At 34.7% G+C, this 25,990-nt stretch overlaps 2 protein-coding genes across 8 annotated transcripts in view; both read right to left on the bottom strand.

Annotated features, from left to right (window-relative positions):
• Positions 1-25,990, bottom strand: part of Pkn (serine/threonine-protein kinase N) — a 137,160-nt gene that overhangs the window by 9,350 nt on the left and 101,820 nt on the right. For all 7 annotated transcript variants that reach the window (XM_065367965.1, XM_065367968.1, XM_065367970.1 and 4 more), the window contains 8 exons: positions 23,856-24,001; positions 23,310-23,520; positions 22,410-22,564; positions 11,224-11,480; positions 10,969-11,123; positions 10,779-10,866; positions 349-514; positions 65-272 (listed from right to left, as the gene is read on the bottom strand). In XM_065367965.1, coding sequence (XP_065224037.1) covers positions 65-272; positions 349-514; positions 10,779-10,866; positions 10,969-11,123; positions 11,224-11,480; positions 22,410-22,564; positions 23,310-23,520; positions 23,856-24,001 — 1,386 coding nt within the window. The remainder of the gene's footprint in view (positions 1-64; positions 273-348; positions 515-10,778; positions 10,867-10,968; positions 11,124-11,223; positions 11,481-22,409; positions 22,565-23,309; positions 23,521-23,855; positions 24,002-25,990) is intronic.
• LOC135848162 (uncharacterized) lies at positions 11,628-19,131 on the bottom strand. The gene is made up of 2 exons (XM_065367973.1): positions 17,714-19,131; positions 11,628-12,562 (listed from the first exon to the last, which is right to left on the bottom strand). The coding sequence occupies exons 1-2, from the start codon at positions 18,203-18,205 to the stop codon at positions 11,747-11,749; spliced, it is 1,308 nt and encodes a 435-aa protein (XP_065224045.1). The 5' UTR covers positions 18,206-19,131; the 3' UTR covers positions 11,628-11,746.

The following is a 25,990-nucleotide window of genomic DNA, read 5'->3' as shown; positions in this document are numbered from 1 at the left end:
ACCTCGACATGAATAATTGAAATTTGCAAAAAAAAAAAAACAACGAATTTGAAACGCCATTTACCCGACGAAGGGCTCTCGGATCGCGAATACGTTCTGCTATTGTTTTGAACCGGTTGCGGAACCGACGATCGTTTCAATAATCTGCCCCAAGTGGCGATATTGATATTCATCTGATTGGCGCGTGGGAAATTCTTGATCTGTTGCTTGAGGATTTTCTTTTGCCGACGAAGTCTCGGTTTTCGAGTGATCATCGGGTTAAGGAACTTTATCTGCGGAAATTACGATAAAAAAATACATTTTAGTACAAAGCGAGTGAATCGTTTTCGAGTGAACTCGACAACTTACTTCGGCGAAGAGCAATCCTTGGGGTTCCAGTTGTAATGCCATTCCGTGTCGAATATCGTCGATAAATTCTTCTAATTTTAAATACTTTAAAGCGCAAAGTGATCGCCAGTCTTTCCAGTATACGTTTATCTCCAGTTCGCGCGATTTGTCAAGATCTATGGAGAATCTGCGAAAAAATATAATATGGAAGTTAGAAACAAGAATATATATATCTGAAGAGCACAAAAAGCATACGAAAATAATGCTATTCGATCATTTTCATTCAAGTTATTCTCAAATTTTTATAATTTTGTACCTTTTTGGATGGGGTAAAATGAGGGGGTTTCCCCTTGAAAGGAGTGGGGATGATCTAGGAAGCTGAAATTTGGATATGTTAATTACAATGATTTTGAATCCCCTCCAAAAAATGACCTTTCTGTAATTTTCAACATTGACCCTCCCCGCTCCAGAGGTCAACTCTAGGTTTGTTTAAATTCAAAATTAACGAAAAAAATCGGTGGAAACTGTTTGAATTATTTCATTTGATCTTCACAGTACAACTGCTAGCAGCTAGCAAAAAGTGAAGTGCTCTATAAGGTGTATAGCGTTAGTATGAGTCATCTGACGATTCATACCTCTTTTATTAGCGATAAAGGTTTCTTCTATGTATAAAATGTAAAACTACGCGAGTGCGCTATTTGCTGCGCTAGAACGAGATAACACATTCAATTCGAATATTTCTATCTTTTCGCCGATGACGCAAGGAAGATCGAAAATTACATCAGAAATTAAAATATTAAATTTGAATATTCGTTGGAAATGGAAATATCTAACAAGGTCTCAAAAGAATCCCATTCCTTAAATTTGACTTTGGTTGATCAATTAAAATAGGATCCAAGTCACGAGTTAACTATATAATGTAAAATTATTTAGAAAACGTCACTTTGAGGGGTCGTAGCGCCATCCCCTTGGGGCTAGGGAGTTGGTCGATACCTACTTGATAGCTCATTGGATAAGTATTTGAGAGAAGATGAACTTTCGCTGATTTTCATTCTCAATAATGCTTATAATTTCACAAATTTTCCTCAAAATATATTCAATTTCAATTTCAACATCATCGTTGAACCTTTGTGGAGTGAACATCATACTCATACAATGTATTAAAATGCCTAGTAATATTACGGATCTGATATTGAAGAAATCGATTGATAACAAGAGAGCCTTACTAGCCAAATTGGAATTGAAAAATGCCAAACCTCGAGTTCCAAACGATGGTGAATTCCAATTACCTAAAAAAGCTGTTAAACATCCATCGAATGTTGCTCCACCCAACATCTCTACGAAAAACAAATTCAATTCCATTGCAGTGGAAGAACCTGAAGAGAATTCGTCGACTTCAAAAGAAACTTCAAAGGTTAGAATCCCTCCGATTATTCTCCCCGATGTTGCGAATTATATGTCAGAACTCTTAGAAATCAAGAAAATTACGACAAAAAAATTTGAAACCAAAAGAACGAATCAGGTTCTCAAGATATTCTTGACAGACATTGATGATTTTCGTAATTTGACCAGAAAATTTGAAGAAGATAAAAGACAATTCTTTACATTTAGTAACCCTAAACAGAAAAAAATTTCTGTGGTGATGAAGAATGTCCCCTAATCGATTACAGACGACGAAATTCAAGATACTCTTCTTAACCCTTAAAGACCCAGGCTAATCCTGAGATGTTGTGTGAAAATGCTTTCAATTTCCTGAATTAGATCATCACAAGCATCACTTTAACCCACAGTTTGCCCCCCAGCCCCTTAAAGCTGTCTCGTAAAAGCCGTACCAATTTATTTGATTTTCCTTGAAAACCGAGAAAGCAAAAACCCCAATGAGGTCAATCATGGAACTGAATGATATAGTATCATTAGGTGTACTGAATGAGTGAAAGCATATCCCCAAAGAACACCCCACCCCTTTTTGGGGGGCAAATTTTCAAAAAAGTTGGGATAAAAAAATTGGACCCATGCTCCATTTTTGGATAAACATATTGATGGTAGACCCTTCACAAAATGAAATCATGAAAGGTGTGAAAATGGTGGACCAGAGCGATTTTTTGAAAATTTGATTCGCTTGTCTCGATAAAAACCCGAAAAAACAGAGCATGAATACGCAAAGTACATAATATGGGAAATATTATCAAGTAGGCTTGAAATGACAGAAACAAGAATTGAAAGGAACACAGATGCTTTTAACAGCACATAAGTTCAGATAATCTACAATCCACCCATCAAATCTGTTTATCACTCCGTGGATATTCTTTCTCGATATTTGTCACCAAATAGTTACATCCTACAAAGGTTAGCAGTATGATTGTTTTTCTGCAGAAATATCGAAATAGGTTTATCAACTACTTTGAAAAGCTTTACACAGTCAAATTGCAGCACTCCCTGGCATTTCATAATGTTCAAGCATTCATGAAGAAGTCACTATCCCTTCCCAATCATAGATAATGTAGTTCTACATCATGAAAATTGCACGAGCAGAAGTCGTCGTTTACAATCATGAGATTGTGTCTAGCTTATGACCACAGGATTCAGGGGATTTGAGATTCAGTAAAAAGCTTTCAACTGTTGTTCAACCACAACTCTGAACTTTTGAATGTTTTGAGAAATTCCTGCTGAGGATGATATTCTTTCTCGATATTTGTCAACAAATAGTTACATCCCGCAAAAGGTTAGTGGTACAATTGTTTTTCTGCAGAAGTATCGAAATAGGCTCATCTACCACTTTGAAAAGCTTTACACTGTCAAATTGCAGCTGTCTCTGGCATTTCATAATGTTGAAGCATTCATGAAGAAGTCACTATCCCTCCCCGATCGTTGATAGTGAAGTTGTACATCTTGAAAATTGCTTGAGCAGAATTCGTTGTTTCCAATCATAATATTTCATGATGTTGAACTACACTATCAATGATCGAGGAGGGATAGTGACTTCTTCATGAATGCTTCAACATTATGAAATGCCAGAGACAGCTGCAATTTGACAGTGTAAAGCTTTTCAAAGTGGTAGATGAGCCTATTTCGATACTTCTGCAGAAAAACAATTGTACCACTAACCTTTTGCGGGATGTAACTATTTGTTGACAAATATCGAGAAAGAATATCATCCTCAGCAGGAATTTCTCAAAACATTCAAAAGTTCAGAGTTGTGGTTGAACAACAGTTGAAAGCTTTTTACTGGATCTCAAATCCCCTGAATCCTGTGGTCATAAGCTAGACACAATCTCATGATTGTAAACGACGACTTCTGCTCGTGCAATTTTCATGATGTAGAACTACATTATCTATGATTGGGAAGGGATAGTGACTTCTTCATGAATGCTTGAACATTATGAAATGCCAGGGAGTGCTGCAATTTGACTGTGTAAAGCTTTTCAAAGTAGTTGATAAACCTATTTCGATATTTCTGCAGAAAAACAATCATACTGCTAACCTTTGTAGGATGTAACTATTTGGTGACAAATATCGAGAAAGAATATCCACGGAGTGATAAACAGATTTGATGGGTGGATTGTAGATTATCTGAACTTATGTGCTGTTAAAAGCATCTGTGTTCCTTTCAATTCTTGTTTCTGTCATTTCAAGCCTACTTGATAATATTTCCCATATTATGTACTTTGCGTATTCATGCTCTGTTTTTTCGGGTTTTTATCGAGACAAGCGAATCAAATTTTCAAAAAATCGCTCTGGTCCACCATTTTCACACCTTTCATGATTTCATTTTGTGAAGGGTCTACCATCAATATGTTTATCCAAAAATGGAGCATGGGTCCAATTTTTTTATCCCAACTTTTTTGAAAATTTGCCCCCCAAAAAGGGGTGAGGTGTTCTTTGGGGATATGCTTTCACTCATTTAGTACACCTAATGATACTATATCATTCAGTTCCATGATTGACCTCATTGGGGTTTTTGCTTTCTCGGTTTTCAAGGAAAATCAAATAAATTGGTACGGCTTTTACGAGACAGCTTTAAGGGGCTGGGGGGCAAACTGTGGGTTAAAGTGATGCTTGTGATGATCTAATTCAGGGAATTGAAAGCATTTTCACACAACATCTCAGGATTAGCCTGGGTCTTTAAGGGTTAAAGAAAGCATTCCAGTTCTAACTGTCCGCCACCTTTACCAAAACCAAAAGCCAGGCAAACGAATCTTTGATCTTAAAAGTATCTTCCATGCCCTCATTAAAATAGAGGAACGCCAGAAACCCAGTGGTTCCATTCAATGCCATAATTGTCAAAAAAAATTTGGACACAAAAAACTTTTGCAGACTTGATCCACAGTGTGTCAAATGTGCCGGCAGTCATTTAACTTCGGCCTGTGAGCATGGACACGTAGCTACTCCAAAGTGAGCGAACTGCGGAGGAGATCACACTGCCAATTTCCGGGGATGTCCTTCATATCAAAAATTAGAAAAAGTGAAAGCGAATAAACTGACTGAGATGAATCTTCCCATCTCAATTGCTACATCGGTGTTGAAAACTAATAATTCATCTTCTTCTGATCTTCGTAAAATACAACCAAGAGATTATGCACAAGCAGTTTCAGCTACTCAAGTTACTCAAAGCTACAATGTTCTCTTATCACAATTTGTTGTGATATTGAAACCCTTACTTCCTTTACTGGAACCCCTTTTTGAACAACTTCTTCTCGTCATTTGCAATGGCAAGTAATCATCTTTCATTACTTGATTGTAACACTAATGGAGTGCTCAACTACAGGTATGAACTGACAAACTTTCTTGTTAATAATAATATTGATTTAGCATGCATCTCTGAGACACATCTGACTCCTGGTCAGGATTTGTTGTTTCGTGGCTTTCAAATTTATCGTAAAGACCATATCAACAACTCTGCTTGTGGCAGAGTAGCCATCCTTGTAAGGAAAAGTCTATTTCATCACAATTTATGCCCATCAACAAATACTTCATTTGATTCTGTAAGAACCTCTATTAAGCTTCACAATAATTCTTTAGATATATTCTGTGTCTATTGTGCACCATAATCTTCTGCATTATCACTCAAAGACTTTGATTCATTATTACAATCCTCTTTGCCAACATTAATTCTTGGCGATCTCAATGCAAAAAACAGACTATGGGGTAGCCGATCAACCAACTTTCATGGTTCCAATCTGGGTTCGGTGATCAGCGCTCCTAATGTTCCGACTTTCTACCCCTATCAATCTTCTTATGAAGCTGATATTTTAGATATTTCACTTCTAAAAAATTTTCCCTATGCTCACAAAAGTTCAGTCATCACGGACCTTGATGCTGATCATCTCCCTGTAATCACCAAAATTACACTTGATGATGGAATTCTTCGTTGTACTTCCTCTCATACAACCACTGACTGGTCTATTTTCAAAACAGAGCTGGAAGAGCTTCCACCCTTTGACTATATATACATGGACTGCTATCTTCATTGTCACCAATGAAGCCGAAGTAATAGAGGTACTTAATCTGGAGCATCGGGAATTTTCATGCGCGCGCAGGAATCCGAACCGCGCTCACACCTTCCAATCACCAGCGACGGACACCCTCCTATGTTCCAACAACCGCACTGCTCGTTGCAACGAAATCTCGCGCATGCTCAGAGCCCATGTCCCGATTAAGTACCTCTATTGCTTTGGCTTCACGATTCCCGTTCAACAACAATAGGAGATAGCAGTCCATGTATATATAGTCAAAGCTTCCACCTATTACTGAAGAGATTTTACAGAGCACTAAAATTGACTCTCATCTTGACTCTCTGTCTAGAACAATTCTTTGTGCTGCCTCCAAAGCTCAAAAAGTAATCTCTAAAGTCAGCGTAACAAATTCTAATCTTCCTTTTCCTATTGTTTGACTCATCCTCGAAAAAATCGCCTGAGAAGACAATGGCAGAGAACAAGAGACTATTCCTTGAAAAATTTCAAAAAAATCATACGAGTACATTATGCTACTTAATGTACCTGCTTGAAAAATGTAACCAAAAATTGTAGAGGAATAGAAAACAATTGAAATATCAACAAAATTAATAATTTTTAAACATTTGAACAATAGTATGTCGATCAATTTCAATTTTGAAAAAAAAACACAACAGGTAGGTTGAATAGATAACTCGAAAAAAAAATATACAATTCATAACAATAAACGCCTTCATACTTATGATTACAACAAAATTACATATTCGAATTACAGGAGATGAATGTTATTGAAATGAGTGGGAGTTTAAATACTTCAATATAATATTTCGTCCGAGTTCATCCAAGTATATCTTCATCTACTGAAATTTTGCTCAAAAAAGGCATTTTGTTCTCATACGGTAGGTATGATGAACACCCAATCATACAATCATCCTCCGAATTCAAATTTGAAACATCAACTGAGAAAATAATTTTTTTCTCCTTTTAGGATTGCTATTGTATCCGAAAACTTTTCTGGATTGTCTCTAAGTGTAATAAATTGATGAGTTTCTGCATCGTAGCGAGTCTTACGTCTTTAGGTAGGTAACGATTTTTTTTGGAATTCCACACCTTTCACAAAATTTAAATCAGAAGCATCGAAGATTATTCAACCGCCTGGTTATTTCCGGCTAGGTAGCATCAGCATTCGAAGGGTGTGGCTCATACAGGTTCTCAATCATCGACCAGATGATTCCTTAATTAAAAGCATTATGTATTATATGATGTGTTTCTTCAGCGCACATAAGGATCGGTTGAGTTTTTTTACAGCTGTAGATCTTAACATCATTTCAGAAATAGCGTTTGCAATTTCTTCACGTGAAAATTTAATGTGCACAAAGGCACATACTCATCGGGGTAATAATCTATAATAGTGGCGTATCCATACGATACCATCCACACTGGTAATGGAACTGGGGATTCGGTGGCATCGTATCAGGCAGTGAGACATTCCAATAAAATATACATTTTTTCTTCTTTTGCTCCACGGTAGAACAACTGCATCCCAAAACTTTTCTGGGTAGTCTCTAGATTGTAGGTAACTGACGAGTTGCTGCATCGCAGCGAATCCCCTTTCTTTAGGTGTGATGCTACATTACATTAATATTGAATTTAGATAATTACTACGATTCCTATCCGAATTAAAAAATCGATGTCTCCTCCAGGGTCTCTGAGATTACAATCTTTTCTGAATTCTACGCCTTCCACGAAATTCAACCCACAAGAATTGTCGACCATGTTTAACCGCCTGGTTATTTCCGATATTTTCGATATAGTTTTAATTCGTCACAACACTCACAACTCACGAATAAAGAAATCCGTAGTACTCAAATCGAGAAACTCCGGTTAAAAATATGTAAATTACGAATACGATCGCGCATAACCAAAGAATTGATACGAATTGAGAGTACCACTCTCGAAAAATAATTTCATAATGAATGACATACCCTCAAGCAGCGTTCATTTATACATTTTTTTTATCATCGGGATGAGTTCGAACTCATAAATCGTTTCTTTAATATTAATTCGATATTACATACTTGGAATTCAATCGATTACTGCCCAAAATTAAATTCCACATCAAGTTTTAAAACTGATACGATTAGATATACGTGAAGTTAATCACCCCATTCCATTTCTGTTAATTCGTTGCATGGGATCAATATGAAATTGCTGGTTGATTTCAATACTTAATCGAAAATTGTGACGAAAATTTTAATTTAAATCTCAAATAAATTACCCACGTATTTATGATCAATTTTTTCCTCGTAACTAATCTGATTTCAATCTTCAATATTCAACAAACCAACCATTAATAGGGTGCTTCAAAAAAAAAAAAACTAATAAATTAGGTATAGGGTTCGGAATGTACGAGGTCTGTCCGAAAAAAATCCGACCTATGTTCAAATCTCCCGCCACAGAAACTGGAACGCGATCTACCCGACCTAATGTCGACTACTGACATCTTGTGAAGTTCCCTGCGCAGTTATATGGCCAGCGGAATCGTGGTTCGTGATCTGTGTGCAATTGTTTGCGAAGAGATTTTTATGTTCGTCGCATTTTGGATTATCCTCTGATTACGCTCAATTCTCCCTACTTTCAGCGGTAATTCAAGTTTTGGGTACAGTTAGAAGTCGCAGTGGACTACATCTGGACAGTTGGGAGGTTGGCGAAGCTGCTGGACGCTGTGTTTTTTGAAAAATCGCTGTAGAAGATACGAGTAGTGCGCTGGAGTGTTGTCATGATGCAGGAGCCAGTCAGCACTGTGCCAAAGATTTGGTTGTTGTTTCCCACCAAATTCACGTAGAAAGCTAAAATTTGAAATGCATCTTATTTTCGACCCCTCCTCTTCCTCCGAATTGGTTGGAAATAGTTTTGAGCCATTTTAAGCAGTTCTGGAGCCTTTGAAACATTTTTGAAAATTTGATTTTCCTTAAAATTTCACTCAATGAACTTGGAAAGCTTTCCACACGCATTGAACTGGCTATACCACTACTTTATTTGAGTTGTGCCCATTCATTCCTTTCAGAAGGCCTTTCTCATCATTTTGATATGTTATGATTCGTGAAAATTCATTTCGAATCCAAAATTGAACGCAATAACGTTGCTCGTCATTTTTACTGTTTTTTCAAAATGCGACGAACGTGTACATCATCTTTGCAAACAATTGATCACAGATCACGAAGAACGCTTCCGCTGACCATATAACTACGCAGGGAGCTTTATTAGATGTCAGTAGTCAACATTCAGTTGAGTTGATCGCGTTTGAGTTCCTGTGGCGGAAGATTTGAACGTCGGTCGGATTTTTTTCGGACAGACCTCGTATGCAGGATGCAAGCAATGTAATTTTTTGGTCACAAAATAAAGCTTTCTGGGCAATTATGGCTTAAAACCAGGCTTTTAGACAGCTTACCAGTAAAAAAAATAAATAAATACATTTCGGCTATTTTAGCAAAAAAGAAGGAATTTCTGAGGAATTTCGGCAAAAATTAAGATGTTTTTGATAATTTTTACAAAAAAGAGACCGTAGGGCTTTCCTACAACTTAGAAGAAATTTGGAACTTTTTGGCACTTTTTACAAAAAATGGCACCATCTGACAATTCTGGAAAAAAGTGGAACCTTCTGGAAATTTAAAGGGTCTTTATCGGTAATTTTGGCCAAAAAAATCAAACCTTTTTACAAAGTCAAGGCAAGAATTTATATTTTTTGAAAGTTTATGCAAAAAAGTGCAGTAGGTAATTTCTCAGCAATTATGTCAAAAATTAGGATTTATTAACAATTTTGGCAAAAATGGAATTTTTGGACAATTTTGACCAAAAAAAAACACACTTTTTTATATTTCGATAAACCGGACTTATTTGACGATTTTCAAAAAAAAGTCAGAACTTTTTGGATTGGGCTCTACGTTAGCAAAAAGGGAGAATTTTTTCCGACAAATTCGAAAAAAAGCAAGATCACGGTGTCTTAACAAAATTTCAAAACGAAAAAGCAGAATTCCAGCAGGACTTTTTCGTTGGGGGGGAGGGGGTGTCAATATGCATTCAGACATTCCAAGATTTGGGAGGAAGGTGTCAAAAATACTTTCACCATTTTAATTTTTCATTGGAAAGACACTATGCAAACACTTCACGATTTTTTTCGCGGGGGGGGGGGCGGGGGGAGGACAAAATTTTACATATAAATTTTTCATTTCTTTAGTGCATATTATGGGGTTTTCCAATATTTTTTCGGAGGAGGGGGAGATGGAGACGGAGACGGAGTTGACAATATTTTCATAATAGGTATCAGTTTTTCGTTTTTCAATTTTTTCAACTTGTTTAGCGTGTTTTTAATAAAATTATCGTCTTAGGTACTTTTTTAAAGTGATCATTTAAAAAAAAAAAAAAAAATGCAAATTACTCTAATAATTATTAAAAATTGTGTTAGAAAGCAAAGTGAGGTATAATATTTTAGGAAAATTTTCAGTTTAGAATATCAAAAAAAAAAGTTTCTACTTTTTAGAAGTTTTTTCACAAAAAAAAAAAAAATGTATTCCAGTTCTTCAAAAATAACTTATAACAGAGTACATCTTTTAAATGTCTACAAAAACTTTTCAAACGTTTTTTCAAAAAAATAAAAATAAATAAAAGCATTTCTGTTCTTTAAAAATATAACTGACAACAGAGGAAAGAAAGCAAAGGAATGTGTTTCCGCTCGAACGAAATCGAAAAAATGCACTTCAATACCCAAAATTTTGACTGGTGATATACATATTTTTGCTTGCTATATGAGTCGATCAAAAGTATTTGGTCAGTGGAGATAATTTCCTAGTTGCAAATAAATACGATTCCTCAGATTACTTCTACCTAGCTCACAAAATTAAAAAAAAAAAAGTACGAAAAAGGAGGAGGTTTAGGACATTACTTCAGAAGCTCGAATAAATGAACAAGTACAAGTACACGAGTAACTAAATTGAAAGGTACCTTTGATCCCAGGCTTGTTGAGAACATGGTTTCCAACTAGTCTGCGCAACAGTCTGATTGTCCAATTTTAAAACAGCCATAATTTCATCTAAAAAAAAACGTACAAAATGCATTGCAATTAGAAAAAAACCTCCACTTCACAAAAACGCAATACGTTATGTAAATTATTCGTAAATATCGATCAACTCACTACTGATTTCATCTTTGACGCTGTAAGATTTACACGAACTTCTACCAGTAACACCTTTCACGAAGGATTTGAGATCGTTAGGAGTCGACATGATTTCTTTTTCTTTTCTCGATCTTCCAGGAACCTCTTCTAATAAGTCTTGACATCCCATTAACCTGCAAAATAAAAAATATACAATTCTCTCCGTCAATATGCTCATAACGCTACAGTTGGATATTTCCATCGTACAAAGCCACATTCGGCACTAATTCTCACCTAACTTCTAATTTTCCAGTAACTGTAGCACATCTAGACACTGAAGAATTAGCGCAGAGTCTGCCATTATTGGATGGTCTGAAAGGCTGCAAACTCGTATAAGCTACCGGGACCGGACTAGCCGATTGGACTATCTGCAGCTCTTCTTTGAGTTCGGCAGCTGTGATGGAATTTGATGGTAATTCTTGCCGGCGAAGTTCTAGTGATTTTTTGATGAGATCCAACTTGCGGCTAGATTCGGATAAACTTGCTTGAGCCTAAGATGAGACGAATTGTTAAAAATCACAAGTACAGTTACGATAATACATATACATATATAAGGATGAAAAAAAAAATCAGTGGAATATATTTCGCCGATTGCAGACACATTTTTCATTTCAAAAATTAAATAAAAAGACGAAACGTTGTATTATTTGAAACGTGTAATCCTCGTAAAAAGAAAAATATGTAAATGTATTACAAAATATCACAATTGTCGTCGTCAAAATATCATTAATTATGTAATGTAACGAAACACGCGAGTTTATTTTTTGCAGAAGAAAAATCTACAATTATCGCACAAGCAATCGGAATTTTTGGACGGTCCGACATGATGTCCTGGTTTCCTCAACGTGCTCACAATATCGCCAAATTTTTCCGTAACTAATTTTCTATTCGAACTCGACACGAAGGGTTTCACATTCACAGCCTTGCCAATCGATTCGTTAACACCTTTCTTGATCGTGTTACTTTTTCGAACGCTTTCCTCAGTCGTCGCTCTACTCAAACCGCTGCTCAACTTATCGTCTTGACAAAAGCTACCAAAACTCCATCCCATCTCCGAGCTACACGTTTCGTTATCGGAATCGCTCGAGCTGTCGTTGGAGAAAAATCTAGCTTTTTCGCAGTCTTCTTCTTTTCTACTCGTAGTACGATCTTTAACGGAGGCAGCAGCGGTCGTTCTCAAGCTGCTGAAAGAACTAAGCGTCGAATTAGCGCCGCCGCTACTGCAATCGCAGCAAACGGACGAGCTGCAACTTTCGTCTAAAAAAAATGGCATATAAGAACTACACGAGGACGGATACGAAGACGAATACGACGAATACTCGGTCACAGCCGACGATCTGCTTCTGCTCGTCGCCAATGTGCTATTGCTGTTGCTGTTGGTCGAAGACAGACCGCATTTATCGCAACCCGAACGTATTTGCAAATTATTATTGTTCGATTTCCTGTCGCAGCTGGACGAAGCTTCCGATGTGTAATCGCTAGACGTGGCTTCCTCGTAAACGCCATTCTGACCGTACAGCGGCGGCCCATTCTTCTTCAGGTAAGCAGACAATCGTGAAATATGACCTCGACTCTGTAAACGCGTCAACATTTTTTCATTAGCCGGAAAATTTACTCGAGTCTGTTACGAGTAAGTAATTTTTTTTTTTTTTCGTAATTTTTCACCTCCGCAATCTCCTTTCCACCACGCCCCAATCATCTCGCAGCAAAATAAAAACAATATACGTACGTCGTTATTGGAGGGCAGCCAGTGGTGTTAAATAAGACGTGACTCGAGCGCGTGAAATTTGTTAAAATTATGCATCGAAACTCGTTTTTTTTTCAAAATTTTTCTTCTATTAAATAATTTTTTCGTACATTTGCCCAAAAATGTAATCCGCTCGTTTTTTCAAAAAAAAAATAGCGAGGATTTACTAAATACTCGTAGGTATAATTTTAATTAACATTGTTCGTACTGCGAATGTTTTCGAGCGAAATGTTACTGTTTTTCGAACTTTTTTGTTAGCGACAAATCCAGCCAGATGATTAATGAACATCTGGCTAGATTTATGAAGCCGAAAAACAGCGAGATTACCAAAGACCATTTTTACCTCTTGTCCCGCTCGATGCCAGAAATTTTAAAATCCTCGCTTGAAAAATGTGCGATCACGATGAAGGTTTTTGTTTAATCTGAAATAAATCGATTCGCAATAGGGTGGCTGTTATTTCAAAGTCTCAATTTGCGCTTCCACCACCTAAATAGGGTTATTCGATTTTAAGGCAGAATATTCTTCATTTTCTAATATTCTTTGCCAGTTTAAGAAAAATTGTAAAAAAAATGAAAAAAAATTTACCTATCCTCCAAAAATGTTTTATTTTCGCCTCAAAATTCGTACAAAAATACGAGATAATCCGCCACATGATCCCCTCTTTGTTATGTCGTTTCCTTCGTTAAGAAAATTGGGGCGCATCGCGAGAAAAATTTTCAGGAGAGTTTTCACCAAATTCAGCGGAGAACTTCATTTTGAATTGAAGGTCACTCGGCAGAAATTTTAGCTCCGAAGGTCTCTCTGGAGGAGAGAAACAGAAGCTCAAACCCAATAGCACCTGTTTGAGATTCTGGGTGCCAATTTTTTGCTCACTTTTACCGATTTCAAAAAATCAAAAAAAATAGCCAAAATTTGGTAAATTTTTGTAATTTTTTTTTTGAAAACTCAATTTCTAAATTTTTTCCGAATTTTGGAACAATAATTTAAAACATTTGGAAAAAATCTACGTGAGTCAATTTTTTGATCATTTTTACCAATTAAAAAAAATCAAAAAAAAGTAGCCAAAATTTGGTAAATTTTTGGGATCTTTTCTTGAAAGCTCAATTTTCAAAATTCTGCCAAATTTTGAAACAATAATTTAAAACATTTGGAAAAAATCTACGTGAGTCAATTTTTTGATCATTTTTTACCTATTTGATAATATCAAGAAAAGTTCCTAAAATTTGGTAAAATTTTATCATCTCTTTTTGAAAACTCAATTTTCAAAATTTTTCCGAATTTTGAAACAATGATTTAAAACATTTGAAAAAAATCTAGAGGAGTCAATTTTTTGATCATTTTTACCAATTTAAAAAAAAGTGGCCAAAATTTGGTAAATTTTTGGCATCTTTTTTTGATAGCTCAATTTTCAAAATTCTGTCAAATTTTGAAACAATAATTTAAAACATTTAAAAAAAATCTATGGGAGTCAATTTTTTGATCATTTTTTACCAATTTGATAATATTAAGAAAAGTTGCCAAAATTTGGTAAAATTTTGTCATCTCTTTTTGAAAACTCAATTTTCAAAATTTTTCCGAATTTTGGAACAATGATTTAAAACATAATTTAGAAAAATCCAAAAAAGTAGCCAAAATTTGGTAAATTTTTGGCATCTTTTTTTGATAGCTCAATTTTCAAAATTCTGTCAAATTTTGAAACAATAATTTAAAACATTTGAAAAAAATCTATGGGAGTCAATTTTTTGATCATAGGTAAAAGGAACCTTTTAGCGAGAAGTTTGTTAGATTAGGAAAAAATAACTCTTGCTTCTCAGTTTTTACTATTTATTAGTGCAAAGCTTTTCAAACACCAAGTGTTCATCATCAGGCTTAAATCACTATTGGACAGACTTGGTTATTTTGTTCAATAGTGATTTAAGCCTGATGATGAACACTTGGTGTTTGAAAAGCTTTGCACTAATAAATAGTAAAAACTGAGAAGCAAGAGTTATTTTTTCCTAATTTTTGATCATTTTTTACCAATTTAAAAAAATAAAAAAAAAGTAGCCAAAAAGGAAATTTTTGAGATCTTTTTTTGAAAGCTCAATTTTTAAAATTCCGCCAAATTTTGAAACAATAATTTAAAACATTTTTAAAAACTCTATAGGAGTCAATTTTTTGATCATTTTTTACCAATTTGAAAAAATTAAGAAAAGTAGCCAAAATTTGGTAAATTTTTGTGATCTGTTTTTGAAAGCTCAATTTTCAAAATTTTGCCAAATTTTGAAACAATAATTATTTAAAACATTTGAAAAAGATCTATAAAGGAGGCAATTTTTTGATCATTATTAGAAATTTAAAAAAAAATTATAAAAGTAGCCAAAACTTGGTGAATTTTTTAAATCTTTTTTTGGAAGCTCAATTTTCAAAATTTTGCCAAATTTTGAAACAATTACTATGTGACATATCGTTTCACACGTTTTCGAGAACGCTGAATACGAATAACTACTCATTTTCTTGAATCGACCTCTCCAACAACTCCGTTGACCCCCAAAATTTCCACAAAATCAAAAAAATTTGGTGTGTCAGGGTGTCTACCGGAATTTTTCGGCCGAAAATCACTACCTTTTCACTACCTTATTCACTACCTTTCAAAAAAAATCACTGTATTCCAAAATATGTTACCCCCCCCCCCTCCCCCCAAACACAAGAACGATTTTACATTTTTTTTTTTTTTTTTTGGTTTGAACTTTGTAATTTTTTACATTGGAGTAAGTACACGTTTTCATCAATTTGAAAGAAGTAAAAAGTTTTTTTTATGGAGGTAAAGGAGTATTTTTCTGATATTTGAACAATAAATTTTTTATATTGAAAAAGAAGAGCAAATAGCCCGAGCGAAGCGAGGGCAAAATTTTTCAAAAATACGTAATTCAAGTTCTAAAAAGTCAACAAATGAGCCATTTTTTAGAAAATTTTTCTCGAGTGGAAAATCGTATTTTTCACTACCTTTTGAGCAAAATTGCTGAAAATCACTACTTTTTCACTACTTTCACTACCGACTTTCAAAATCACTACCTTTTCACTACTTTCACTACTTTCACTACCTGGTAGACACCCTGTGTGTGATCACGTCGAAATAATTAAGTATTTTCATGATCTGGATCCTCAAGCTTCACAAGGTTTTTTTTGTCCAAAAACGTTGAAGGGCTTTCATCCAGAATGATTCATTTTTCAAAATCATAAACGATATTCTTGTGGCGAGGAGTGGAAAAATAGCGAAATTTCAACGTTTAGCCAACGTGTTGATTAATTTACACGATACTGCGAATAAGTCCATTTTCAAAAAAATAAACTTTTCTTCGACCTTCAAAACAATGATAAGTTGCCTTTGTGCGAAGCCTCAAGTCTCAACCTCCCCAAAGTTGACAAAAATGAAGTAAAAATAAAAAATTGGAATTTCTAAAAAAAATTTGAAATTTCTGATGCTAACTATTACTCTGAGGCTCAACTGCTCAAGTTCCAATTTCTTATCATTAAAAGAGACGGGAAATGGAGCAATCAAACTTATGAAATTTTGTGGTTTTTTTTTTTTTCAATAAAACCGGAACAAGTCCAAGGAGTACAGGGTGCGGCAGCTTTAGGTTATCATTTTGGTAACACTGCTGTGGTCTCTTCCACGTGTCCGAGAAAAAAATGAATACATGGTTGGAAAGAGGATAAAATGCCATTTTAAAAAAGTTCATTTGATTTTAAAAATTACATCTGCACAATGTTTACCTGTACCTTTTACATAAGTTGTCGTTTTTCAACACTTTCAAACATTCTCCAAAATTGGTTTGTCAATTGCAGCACATTCAGCACAAATTCTTTCCTTCAAATCTTCCAAATCATGAACTTTGGTTAAATATACTTTTTTTCTTAAGATGTCACCATAGAAAAAAGCCACAGGCATTGCAAGATCCGGTGACCTCAGTGGCCAAGGAATGGAGCTGTTTTTTGAGATGATTCAGTTCCCAAACATCTTCTCCAAAAGTTGAATTGTCCTTGATCCTTGAACAGGGGTGTGCGGTGGCCACATCTGGTTGAAAATAAGAAGTAGACAATATTCGTTTTCTATGAAGAGCAGATGGGGCCACCGCGCACTCGTTCAAGGATTAAGGACAATTCAACTTTTGGAGAAGATGTTTGGGAACTGAATCATCTCAAAAAACGGCTCCATTCCTTGGCCACTGAGGTCACCGGATCTCGCAATGCCTGTGGCTTTTTTCTATGGTGACATCTTAAGAAAAAAAGTATATTTAACCAAAGTTCATGATTTGGAAGATTTGAAGGAAAGAATTTGTGCTGAATGTGCCGCAATAGACAAACCAATTTTGGAGAATGTTTGAAAGTGTTGAAAGACGACAACTTTTGTAAAAGGTACTGGTAAACATTGTGCAGATGTAATTTTTAAAATCAAATGAACTTTTTTAAAATGGCATTTTCTCCTCTTTCCAACCATGTATTTATTTTTTTTCTACGACACGCGGATGATACAATAACAGTGTTGCCAAAATGATAACCTAAAGCTGCCGCACCCTGTAGAATGTAAAACATAAAATATATTATTGATTTTTGTGATTTTTCCCCTTTTTTGAAAACAGGGTTAGGGGAGGGGGAAGCGAGGGAGGAGGGACTTCTCAACATGACTTCATTTCAAGTTGTTTGACTAAATTTTATAGATTTTTTTTCTTTATGAAAACGATAACCTTCGGCGGTGGAAGCAAAAAAAAAAAAATTCACTGGCATAAAATAGAGCCAGCTCCATAATCTACAAATTACATTCGCCCTCGAAGCTCACCATATTTCGCAATTTTTCTGCTCCATTAATTTTCTGGGTAGATCTCAAATTTCATCGCAATAACAAAATTGCAGAATATTCAAAATTGAAAAAACGAGATGAAAATTACGAAAAAAAAAAAAAAAATGGATAACGATAATGAACAATATCAACTCACACTGAGTAAATTGCCGAAATTGCGATTAACGCCTGATTCGCTGCAGGAACTAATACTGCTATCTGTACTTTTAGACCTTTGATCGGAAGAGGAATTGGCCGAGTTGATGTTTTTCTTCGCAGGAACTCTGGTACAGAAATGTGTTGTAAAACTGTGAGCTCTACGGGAAAAACTCGGGCTTCTGATACCGCAGCAAACTTCGCAAAAATCCGATCCGTGTCGTTTATCCGATCGATCGGCGACGGCGAGGTTGATTTTACACGTACTCGTGCAGGATTTCTGTATCGGAGGTGGCTGTCTGGCAGGAGGGATGGTGGTGAATAGAATGTTACCCCTTCGAAAAGCGTAACAAGGTGTTTTGGCGTCATCGCTCGACATCAACTCGTTCCAATACGTCGTACGCGAATCGTCTTCTCGATCATCGTGATCGTTGGTGAATCGAAATCTAGCTTTGATGATGAGATCTCGATCGACGTTGTTTCTTTGATCCATGATGGCTGATTGGCTGATGGCACACACACGACACCAACACCGCACCGCAGGTTTCGTATTACATGAGAACTCGACTCGACTCGATTCGAACAATCAACGAAAAATCGTTTTCAGTCTCCTCAGTCGTCGAAAGTAAACGTACACAGACACACTACGAGTATTACTCGAAATAAAACACTGTTCGCCACCGCTCCGCAATTAACGCCAAACTTCTCGATGTACTAGCAGTACTCGCGAGAATAAAATATCATTTGTTTGGAAAAGTGCCTACGAATTCGGAAGATCAAATCAACGAGCTGGCGAGTCACCAAAAATGTATACGCGAAATTAAATAAATACGAATTAAAGCGAAAAATATATGTCGCGATAAAACATGCCATTATAACCCTCAACTACCAGTATAATATACTCGTACTCGTACGAGAGAAAAAATCTCTTCTTGACCACACCGTATGTATTTGCCCGAACAGTACCTATCATAATCGTACGGTATCGTTTTACTCGATTTATTCGTCAATTTTCGCGAGTTTTTCTCCATATATTCTGGTAATCTGAACTGTTTCCAAAAACACGTCGTATTCTCGTTACTCTACTGAATGCTACTCTCGCAGTCTTCTGACGAACTAACGCACACGCCAAATTTTAAATACCTTTTATCCGCGACGCTTCAGTTCAAATGCATTCATTAGTCAAGTTAAAAAAAATCATGCCACGAGCGTAAAAATTTCGTCACATCAAACATTATCAACAAGGTGTCTAAATCCTCGCAATTTCTCCTCAAAAAATGAATAGAATAAAATCAAACAAATCGCTTTTTCAGGTCAATGACCAATCCCGAAGAATAAAATTTTCAATACCTACTCTACGTAACATCATCGTCTCAACATTGTAATTGTAATTCGCCAACATAACAGAGGCAATACACGTATCGAATCCAAACATTTTTATTCATGCTGGCAAAATTTCAAATCCGAATTAAAAAATTGCATTACGATTCGCCCTCCTTTCAGTCCATCGTGTCGGCAAAAAAACAACTAGACAAGCGCCTCCGAATAGCGAAATATCGTTTAAAACCCTCTTACTCGTACGACGAGATACGAGATGCTGAGGACATAAACCTTTTCTCGAACATTTAATAATTAATTATCGCACACGGATGAGAATTCGAGTTATTTTTAAATCCTGCTCAACATTCTACGAAGTTGGTTGGTCATCTGAAATGATGATGACGATGACACTTACCATAAAATTAGTGAGATTTAAAATTTGCACGCTGAAAGATGCATTTTCCTAAGCGTAACAGAACAGAACAAGTGCACGTTTCCATCTTTTTATGTAACCTTATTTTTCCTTTCTCAACCCGGAGGGAAAAAATTCGTAGTGTTTTCTTTTCATTTGGCCGAGACGTTTATAATTTCTTAGATAATTATTCATTTCAAGCGACTTTCCCCTTCGTGATTATAATTCCGTTCGAATACGTAATGTAATTTTTACGCGCGCGTCTTGGAAAATTACCATAAATAATGCATAATTTTAAACGAACTCTTCTTTCATTTCGGAAATTTTAAATATTTCATTTAGAAATTGTTAATTTTGTATGAATTATTTTTTTCATCAATTTTAATTCGTGTATTTATTTTTATTTTTTTGAGTTTTTCATTCGTTGAGATAGATCAAACGAAGGAAAAATAATGTAGACTAGATTTTTTTTCAACGTAGCAAAAAATTAAGAATTAAATGTTCAACTTCAAATTTAAGGGAATTAAAAAGGATTAGATTTTGGTATGAAAAATTAAAACGAACTGAGTTGACAAGAAAATCTTACATGGGCTCATATTTGAATTTGAGTCATTTTTTTCAAATTATACATCACATAGGTAATTGTAACTCGCAGGGAAGTATAAATGGAAACTTCGTACTGCAAAATTCAAAAATTATAAACATTCTGAAGCTAATTTTACAAAAAAAAAAAAATATATCTACTAAAAGAAGCTACAATTTATGAGTGATTTTTTAAAAAGATTTTGATGCAATTTTTACAAAAAAAAAAAAAAAAAAAAAAAAAGAGGTTTTTTGGGAAATTGTAAGTAACAAAAACAATTTTGGAATTTTTCGTGCGATTTTAGTAAAATCAAATGTAAGTAAGTTTCGGAAATATTTGGCAAAAAAAAAATATCTTCTGGAAATTTTGTCAAAATGTGCAGGATTTTTTTTTTGTAATTTTGGAAAAAATAAAACATTACATTATTCATTATTCAGTAATTTTTGATGACAAAGTATAATTTTTCTGACTATTTTAGAAGAGGACCTGAGGAAAGAGAATCAGAATTGTCTAGCAATTTTGACCAAAAATGGATTTTCGTGCGATTTTGGCAAAATGTAATTCAAGTTTCAGACATTTTTGGACATTTTTGACAAAATAAAATGAAATTTTTCAACATTTTTGGCAAAAAAGTAAAATTTTTCTGGCTATCTTAGTGGAGGAGGGAGTAGGGAGAATCAGAATTTTGTAGCAATTTTGACCAAAATAATTGAAAATTAAAAAAACCAAGATTTCATGGTCAATTTTGCTAAGAACAAAATGTCTTATTGTGAGCGATCATGGCAAAATTTTTAAACAATTTTGCCGAAATACAGAAAACATTTTTTGAGCAATCGTGGAAACAACTAATTTTGGAAACTTTAAAAAAAGCACGATTTTTTGACAATTTTGACACAATGAACAAAATATTTTTCGTGATTCTGGATAAATAAAACATTAGCCATTTTTAGCAAAATGAATTATTAGCATTTAAAAAAAAAAAACAAGGCTTTTGTACAATTTTGGGAAATTTTCTAGCAATTTTGACAAAATAAGTCGGATTTTCCGGTGAATTTCGGTTAAAAAAGTAGAATTTTCTGGTCAATTTTGGCAAAAAAACAAGATTATTTGGACGATTTTAGCAAAAAAGCATTTTGGACTATTTTGGTTTGAAAAAAACAAAAAAACAAAAAAACAGCAATTTTCTGGCACTATTGGAAAAAACGCAGAAAAATGGGACATAAAAAAAAGCAAAAGTCAAAATAGTTTCAACTTTTGTACATGTAAAATTTTTCGAATCCTCTTTTCAAGATCATGACATTAGTATTGAAATGTTGATTTTGAAAATTTCTGAAACCAAATTTCACGATACTTGGATGAAAAAAAAATCACTCCTGAGAGGGTTTTCCAAAATTGAAAAAAATTTCCAAATCAACATTCGAGTCCATGACAGGATTTGAGGAATTCTCAAAGTACCACTCATATTCAACTAGGTAATTCTAAACACAAAATTTTACAAAAATCTGTTAAAGAACAATTTTTTGAGAAATTCTTTCACATTTTACCTCAAAATGAACAAAAATGAGAGCCATTGTGCCACATTGATTTCATTTAAGAATTTAAAACTCGTCCTTCAACTCGGTTAAGCAAAAAAAAATATCACATATAGTCCCTAATTTTAACTAAAATCTTTTTAAAAGTCATTTTAATCCTTTCCAATATTTCAACGCACATTCCTTTGTTACATTGCGTTCGCAAGCAATCGATAAAATTAATACCTCCAATAATTCAAATTCAAAAAAATAATCGAACTAATAAGTTTTTTGAAAACATCAAATATTTTGATTCGACCCTTCAAACACAGATTTACAGGAATCGAATTTCATCTTCGAAATAGTGTATTCGCATTTTTGTCTTTTACAGCTGGATGACTGAAATTTTCGAAAAACAATACAAAAAAAATGAATAATCTAGATAAATTGATATTTTCCCTCGAATTTTAAACATTTTGGTAATTTTTGCGATTTTTAATTATTGTAAGATCCAAAATAATTTTTTGCATAACAATAATATTAGCAGTAATCCGAAGACTCGAAATAATAAAAGCATTGAACTGTTACGATTTTTCGAAGAAACAGCAGAAAAATACAGATTTTTTTAAAAAAAACATATTATAGTAGGTACTCGACATCGATAAAATTTCCCTACAGTCGTATTTTTTCACGTCAAGATAAAACCAAAAAAAAACATGAAATCGAAACATCATCATCGAGTGTAACCATCTTGATCAGTTTGCAGAAAAAAACTGTCAATGGCGATATTCTAAAAATTCTTTAAAACACTCAACAGGCGAAATAGATTCCACTTCATTTCGTTTACAACTAACTTTTAACCCGAACTTACTTCTTGAAGCGTCTTTTTATCAGCAGATTTAGCATTTTGAAACGATCTGATGACATTTTTAGCACCTTCGTAGACTGCTAATTCTATTCTTAATCGATGCCTTAATTCTTCTATTCTGTCTTCTAAAACTGGCTCTAGATTTTTTTCAAACTTATCTGCAAAGGAGGAAAAAAACTCGCGTTAGTTGACATTTTGAAATGTATAACCTAGTTGTAAGTCAAACTGCGAACTTATGCGACCTCCATCAAGTGTACCTCTACCTACGTACTGAAAAACTTTCCAACGAATAGTTGAAAAATTCATTAATGAAACCGCCGGCAGATTCGATAAAACGTCGTCGTATTTCACAAATACGAGAAAGTTTTGTTTCAACGAGAAAGAATACCTACGTAGAAACGAGCTGCGTGTTACGAAGTTTTTCCCCAGCACCGGAGGAATTTTAAATTAAAAACAAAAAACAAAAAAAAAAATATAGCGAATAAGCGATTTAAGCTTACAAGAAAAGTACATTCTGTGCTTGTTTGCTTGTTTCGAACGACCTTCTCGAGCCATCAAAAATCTTAAACCAAAACTATGCTTTGATTTTCAAACATTTGTGCTGCGTAATTCAAACTTCTACTTTTGAGCATCTCAAGGTTTTTCGAATTTTTTATTCAAAACGTTTACATAATTAAATTACTCGTGTAAGCCGCCCTTTCTCGGGGGAAAATATTTACTTTGATGTCGATTAACTCGGAGCAGGTAAATTAAAATACCTCGGTTTTATTTGAATAAAAAAGGTAAATAATATATCCCGTCGACCCACGGATTTAAAGTTGGCGAAGGGCGCATAAATTCGCTTTACATAATTCGAGATTAATACTCGTATAACGGTAAAAAAGGAATACAGCGAATACCAACCTTTATTACCATTATTGTTATTGGGTATATCACCATTGGCCGAGGCCATTTGTTCTTTATTTTGCTTAGCTTTCATGATACGCATTCTTAAAAATTCTATTTTAGCTTTCGAATCGGCTAACATTTGTTGAGCTTCGGCAGCAAGTATCTTTTTATCACGAGAATGACTACTGGTTAAACTTTGAATCATATTTTCAGCTCCCTGTTTTACCTGCGAAACAAAACAATACGATGATTAATACTTATTCGATAACGAAATTCTATTCCGAAAGCACAAATCACTCATTATATACCTAAAACTGATAACATTCTATTTAGTAAGAAATATTCAAACTTTTCCCAAGATTTTTTACAACGAATTGGTTGATAATTCGAATGTAGTTTATCAGATATTGAGAATTTCAATCGTAAGATTTCTAAAAAGTACTTTCTTTCCAAAAAACTGCAAACATGATCTGTCAGACTCGAGGGCAAATGGTACAAAACTAGAATTTCAATCTTACATTTACAAAGCTTTGAAATTACAAAGATGAGGGTAAAACTTACTTTTAATTCGATATTCAGTTGCTTCTCCAACGACAATATCTTGAAATCAGTGGTGAAATTAGACTGATGCACCGGAGGAGTATCATGCGACGAATTCTTATCACCAACTGTTGAATTATACCTGGTCATGGTCGGCGTAACAGCGTCTATGTAAACAAACATAAAAATAGATACGTTAATTAACTCGTCTACGTCCCATACATTTTACCTACAATTACATACGTTGCTATTTGGAATAAATTCACAGTACCTATAGCGATACATCACATACACTAATTTACGTATCATCCAGTCGTCCACACACAGACACACGACTAATAAATTTTTTACAAACCGTGTCGGTCGTACTCGTACCATAAAGTACGCGAACGCGAACACAAGTTGCACATTACGATTAGAGTAGACCATTAAAACCGCTCAAACGTGTAAAGACGCGTCCATCCTAGCAAATAGCGCAAAATCATCTTTATAATATTATAAATCCGGCATGCGTGACCATCAAAACCACTACATTTGAGGTAGTTAAATGGGTTTCTTTTTTTACTTAGTTGCATATTACAACTCGAAGACCAAGATCCAGCAGTATTTTGCATGGTACCGAAAGAATACAGTTTCATATGGCAATAATACCGGAAACAGCGAGTTCAAGATCCCTTTTGGGAAAAAAGCTTCGAATCAGCAGAAATTCTGCAATGAGCAGATGGGAAAATTATACGAAAAAAATTGTTGGAAAATTTCTTAGAATGCTATCAAAATTCAAAATACTTGAAAATGAATGAAAGTTGATGAAACATGGCACAAAATCGAGAAACATTTTTGCAAAAACTTCTTCAAAGGATAGAAAAACTATTGAAAATAATGGAAAATTGATCAAATATAATCAACATCGCATGAAATAATTTTAAAAATTACATAAAATGCAATAAAAACTATAAAATTGGTATAAAAGTCATGGACGGCTCAAAAACTTCCACTCAAATTTTGAGGAATTCGCCTCTGAGAGACTCAAAACAGTTCTCTAAATTGGAGAATTAAGAATAAATATGATGCACTGAGTTGAAGGAAGATAACTCTGATAACGAATGAGGTCAATCTCCTTGAAAAATTATTTTTCACTCACCTCAGAGGAGGTTTCCTCAAAGCCACTTGGTAACAAGATTCTCATGGCCTACTTTTTGTGAGGTTTTGATCTTTTGATCTTCCTCAAATATTTCCTTACCTCTTTTAAACATCAAGTTTGGCCTTTCAAGACATTTTCCTCTCCCTCAACTCAAATTCTGATGTCTTTGACTCAAAGATCCTCCTCCTCAAGTCACTCCTCAAAGTTTCACAACGTGGTTTTACAAGTTGTTCACTTCAACCCGCTGTCAAACTTGCAAAATTCACCTAATCAACTTGAAATTTTGCATAGTACTAGAGAATCCACTCCTCTTTCGAACGAGACCGCGTTCGTTGTTGTAGTGCTACCACAACCTAATCTATGGCCAAATGTCGTTATTAAATTGTCACACCTCGTAGGTTGAGGAGTGAGTGAATTAAAGTAGGACACTTAAACATGACGTTTTTATATGGTTTATCAATGTAGTTGGTATCAAGCTAGACAGTAAGTTTGTACTGAGACAGTTTAACAGTTGAACAGTGTACATACATATTATCCAATACATCGTTGTTGGCGCCCAACGTGAGGCCAATTCTGTCGTATGAAATAATAGGCAGTGTTTATGAAAACGATGTATCAGATAATACGAGGGGCGTCTCAAAAGTAAGTTTCGCTATTTTTTTTTCTCAGGAACTACTGGACCAAACTGGATGAAATTTTGGGTGAGTTTCACTGTAATTTTTTCAAGTCCCTATGTTGAATTGATCGCGTGCAGTTGCTTCTCGAACATTGAGGGAGGATTTTTCGTGTACCTGCCTCAAAATATGTACCTTACATGATATGATTAATTCAAGTCTACCGGCAAAAATTTGATTCAAATTCACGAGGAAATGTGTCGAGTGCATGGACCAAACGTCGCGAATGTCCAAACGGTGCGTTTATGGTGGAAATATTCCTCGAGCACATCACTTATGCCTTGAATGTAGTCAAATTGACATCAGACTGTCATTGAGGCAACTTTTTCACGTCAAATTGC

This window comes from Planococcus citri, chromosome 5, assembly GCF_950023065.1.
Source record: "Planococcus citri chromosome 5, ihPlaCitr1.1, whole genome shotgun sequence".
In the NCBI taxonomy this organism is placed as follows: Eukaryota; Metazoa; Arthropoda; class Insecta; order Hemiptera; family Pseudococcidae; genus Planococcus; species Planococcus citri.
This window is presented reverse-complemented; position numbering and strand designations above follow the sequence as displayed.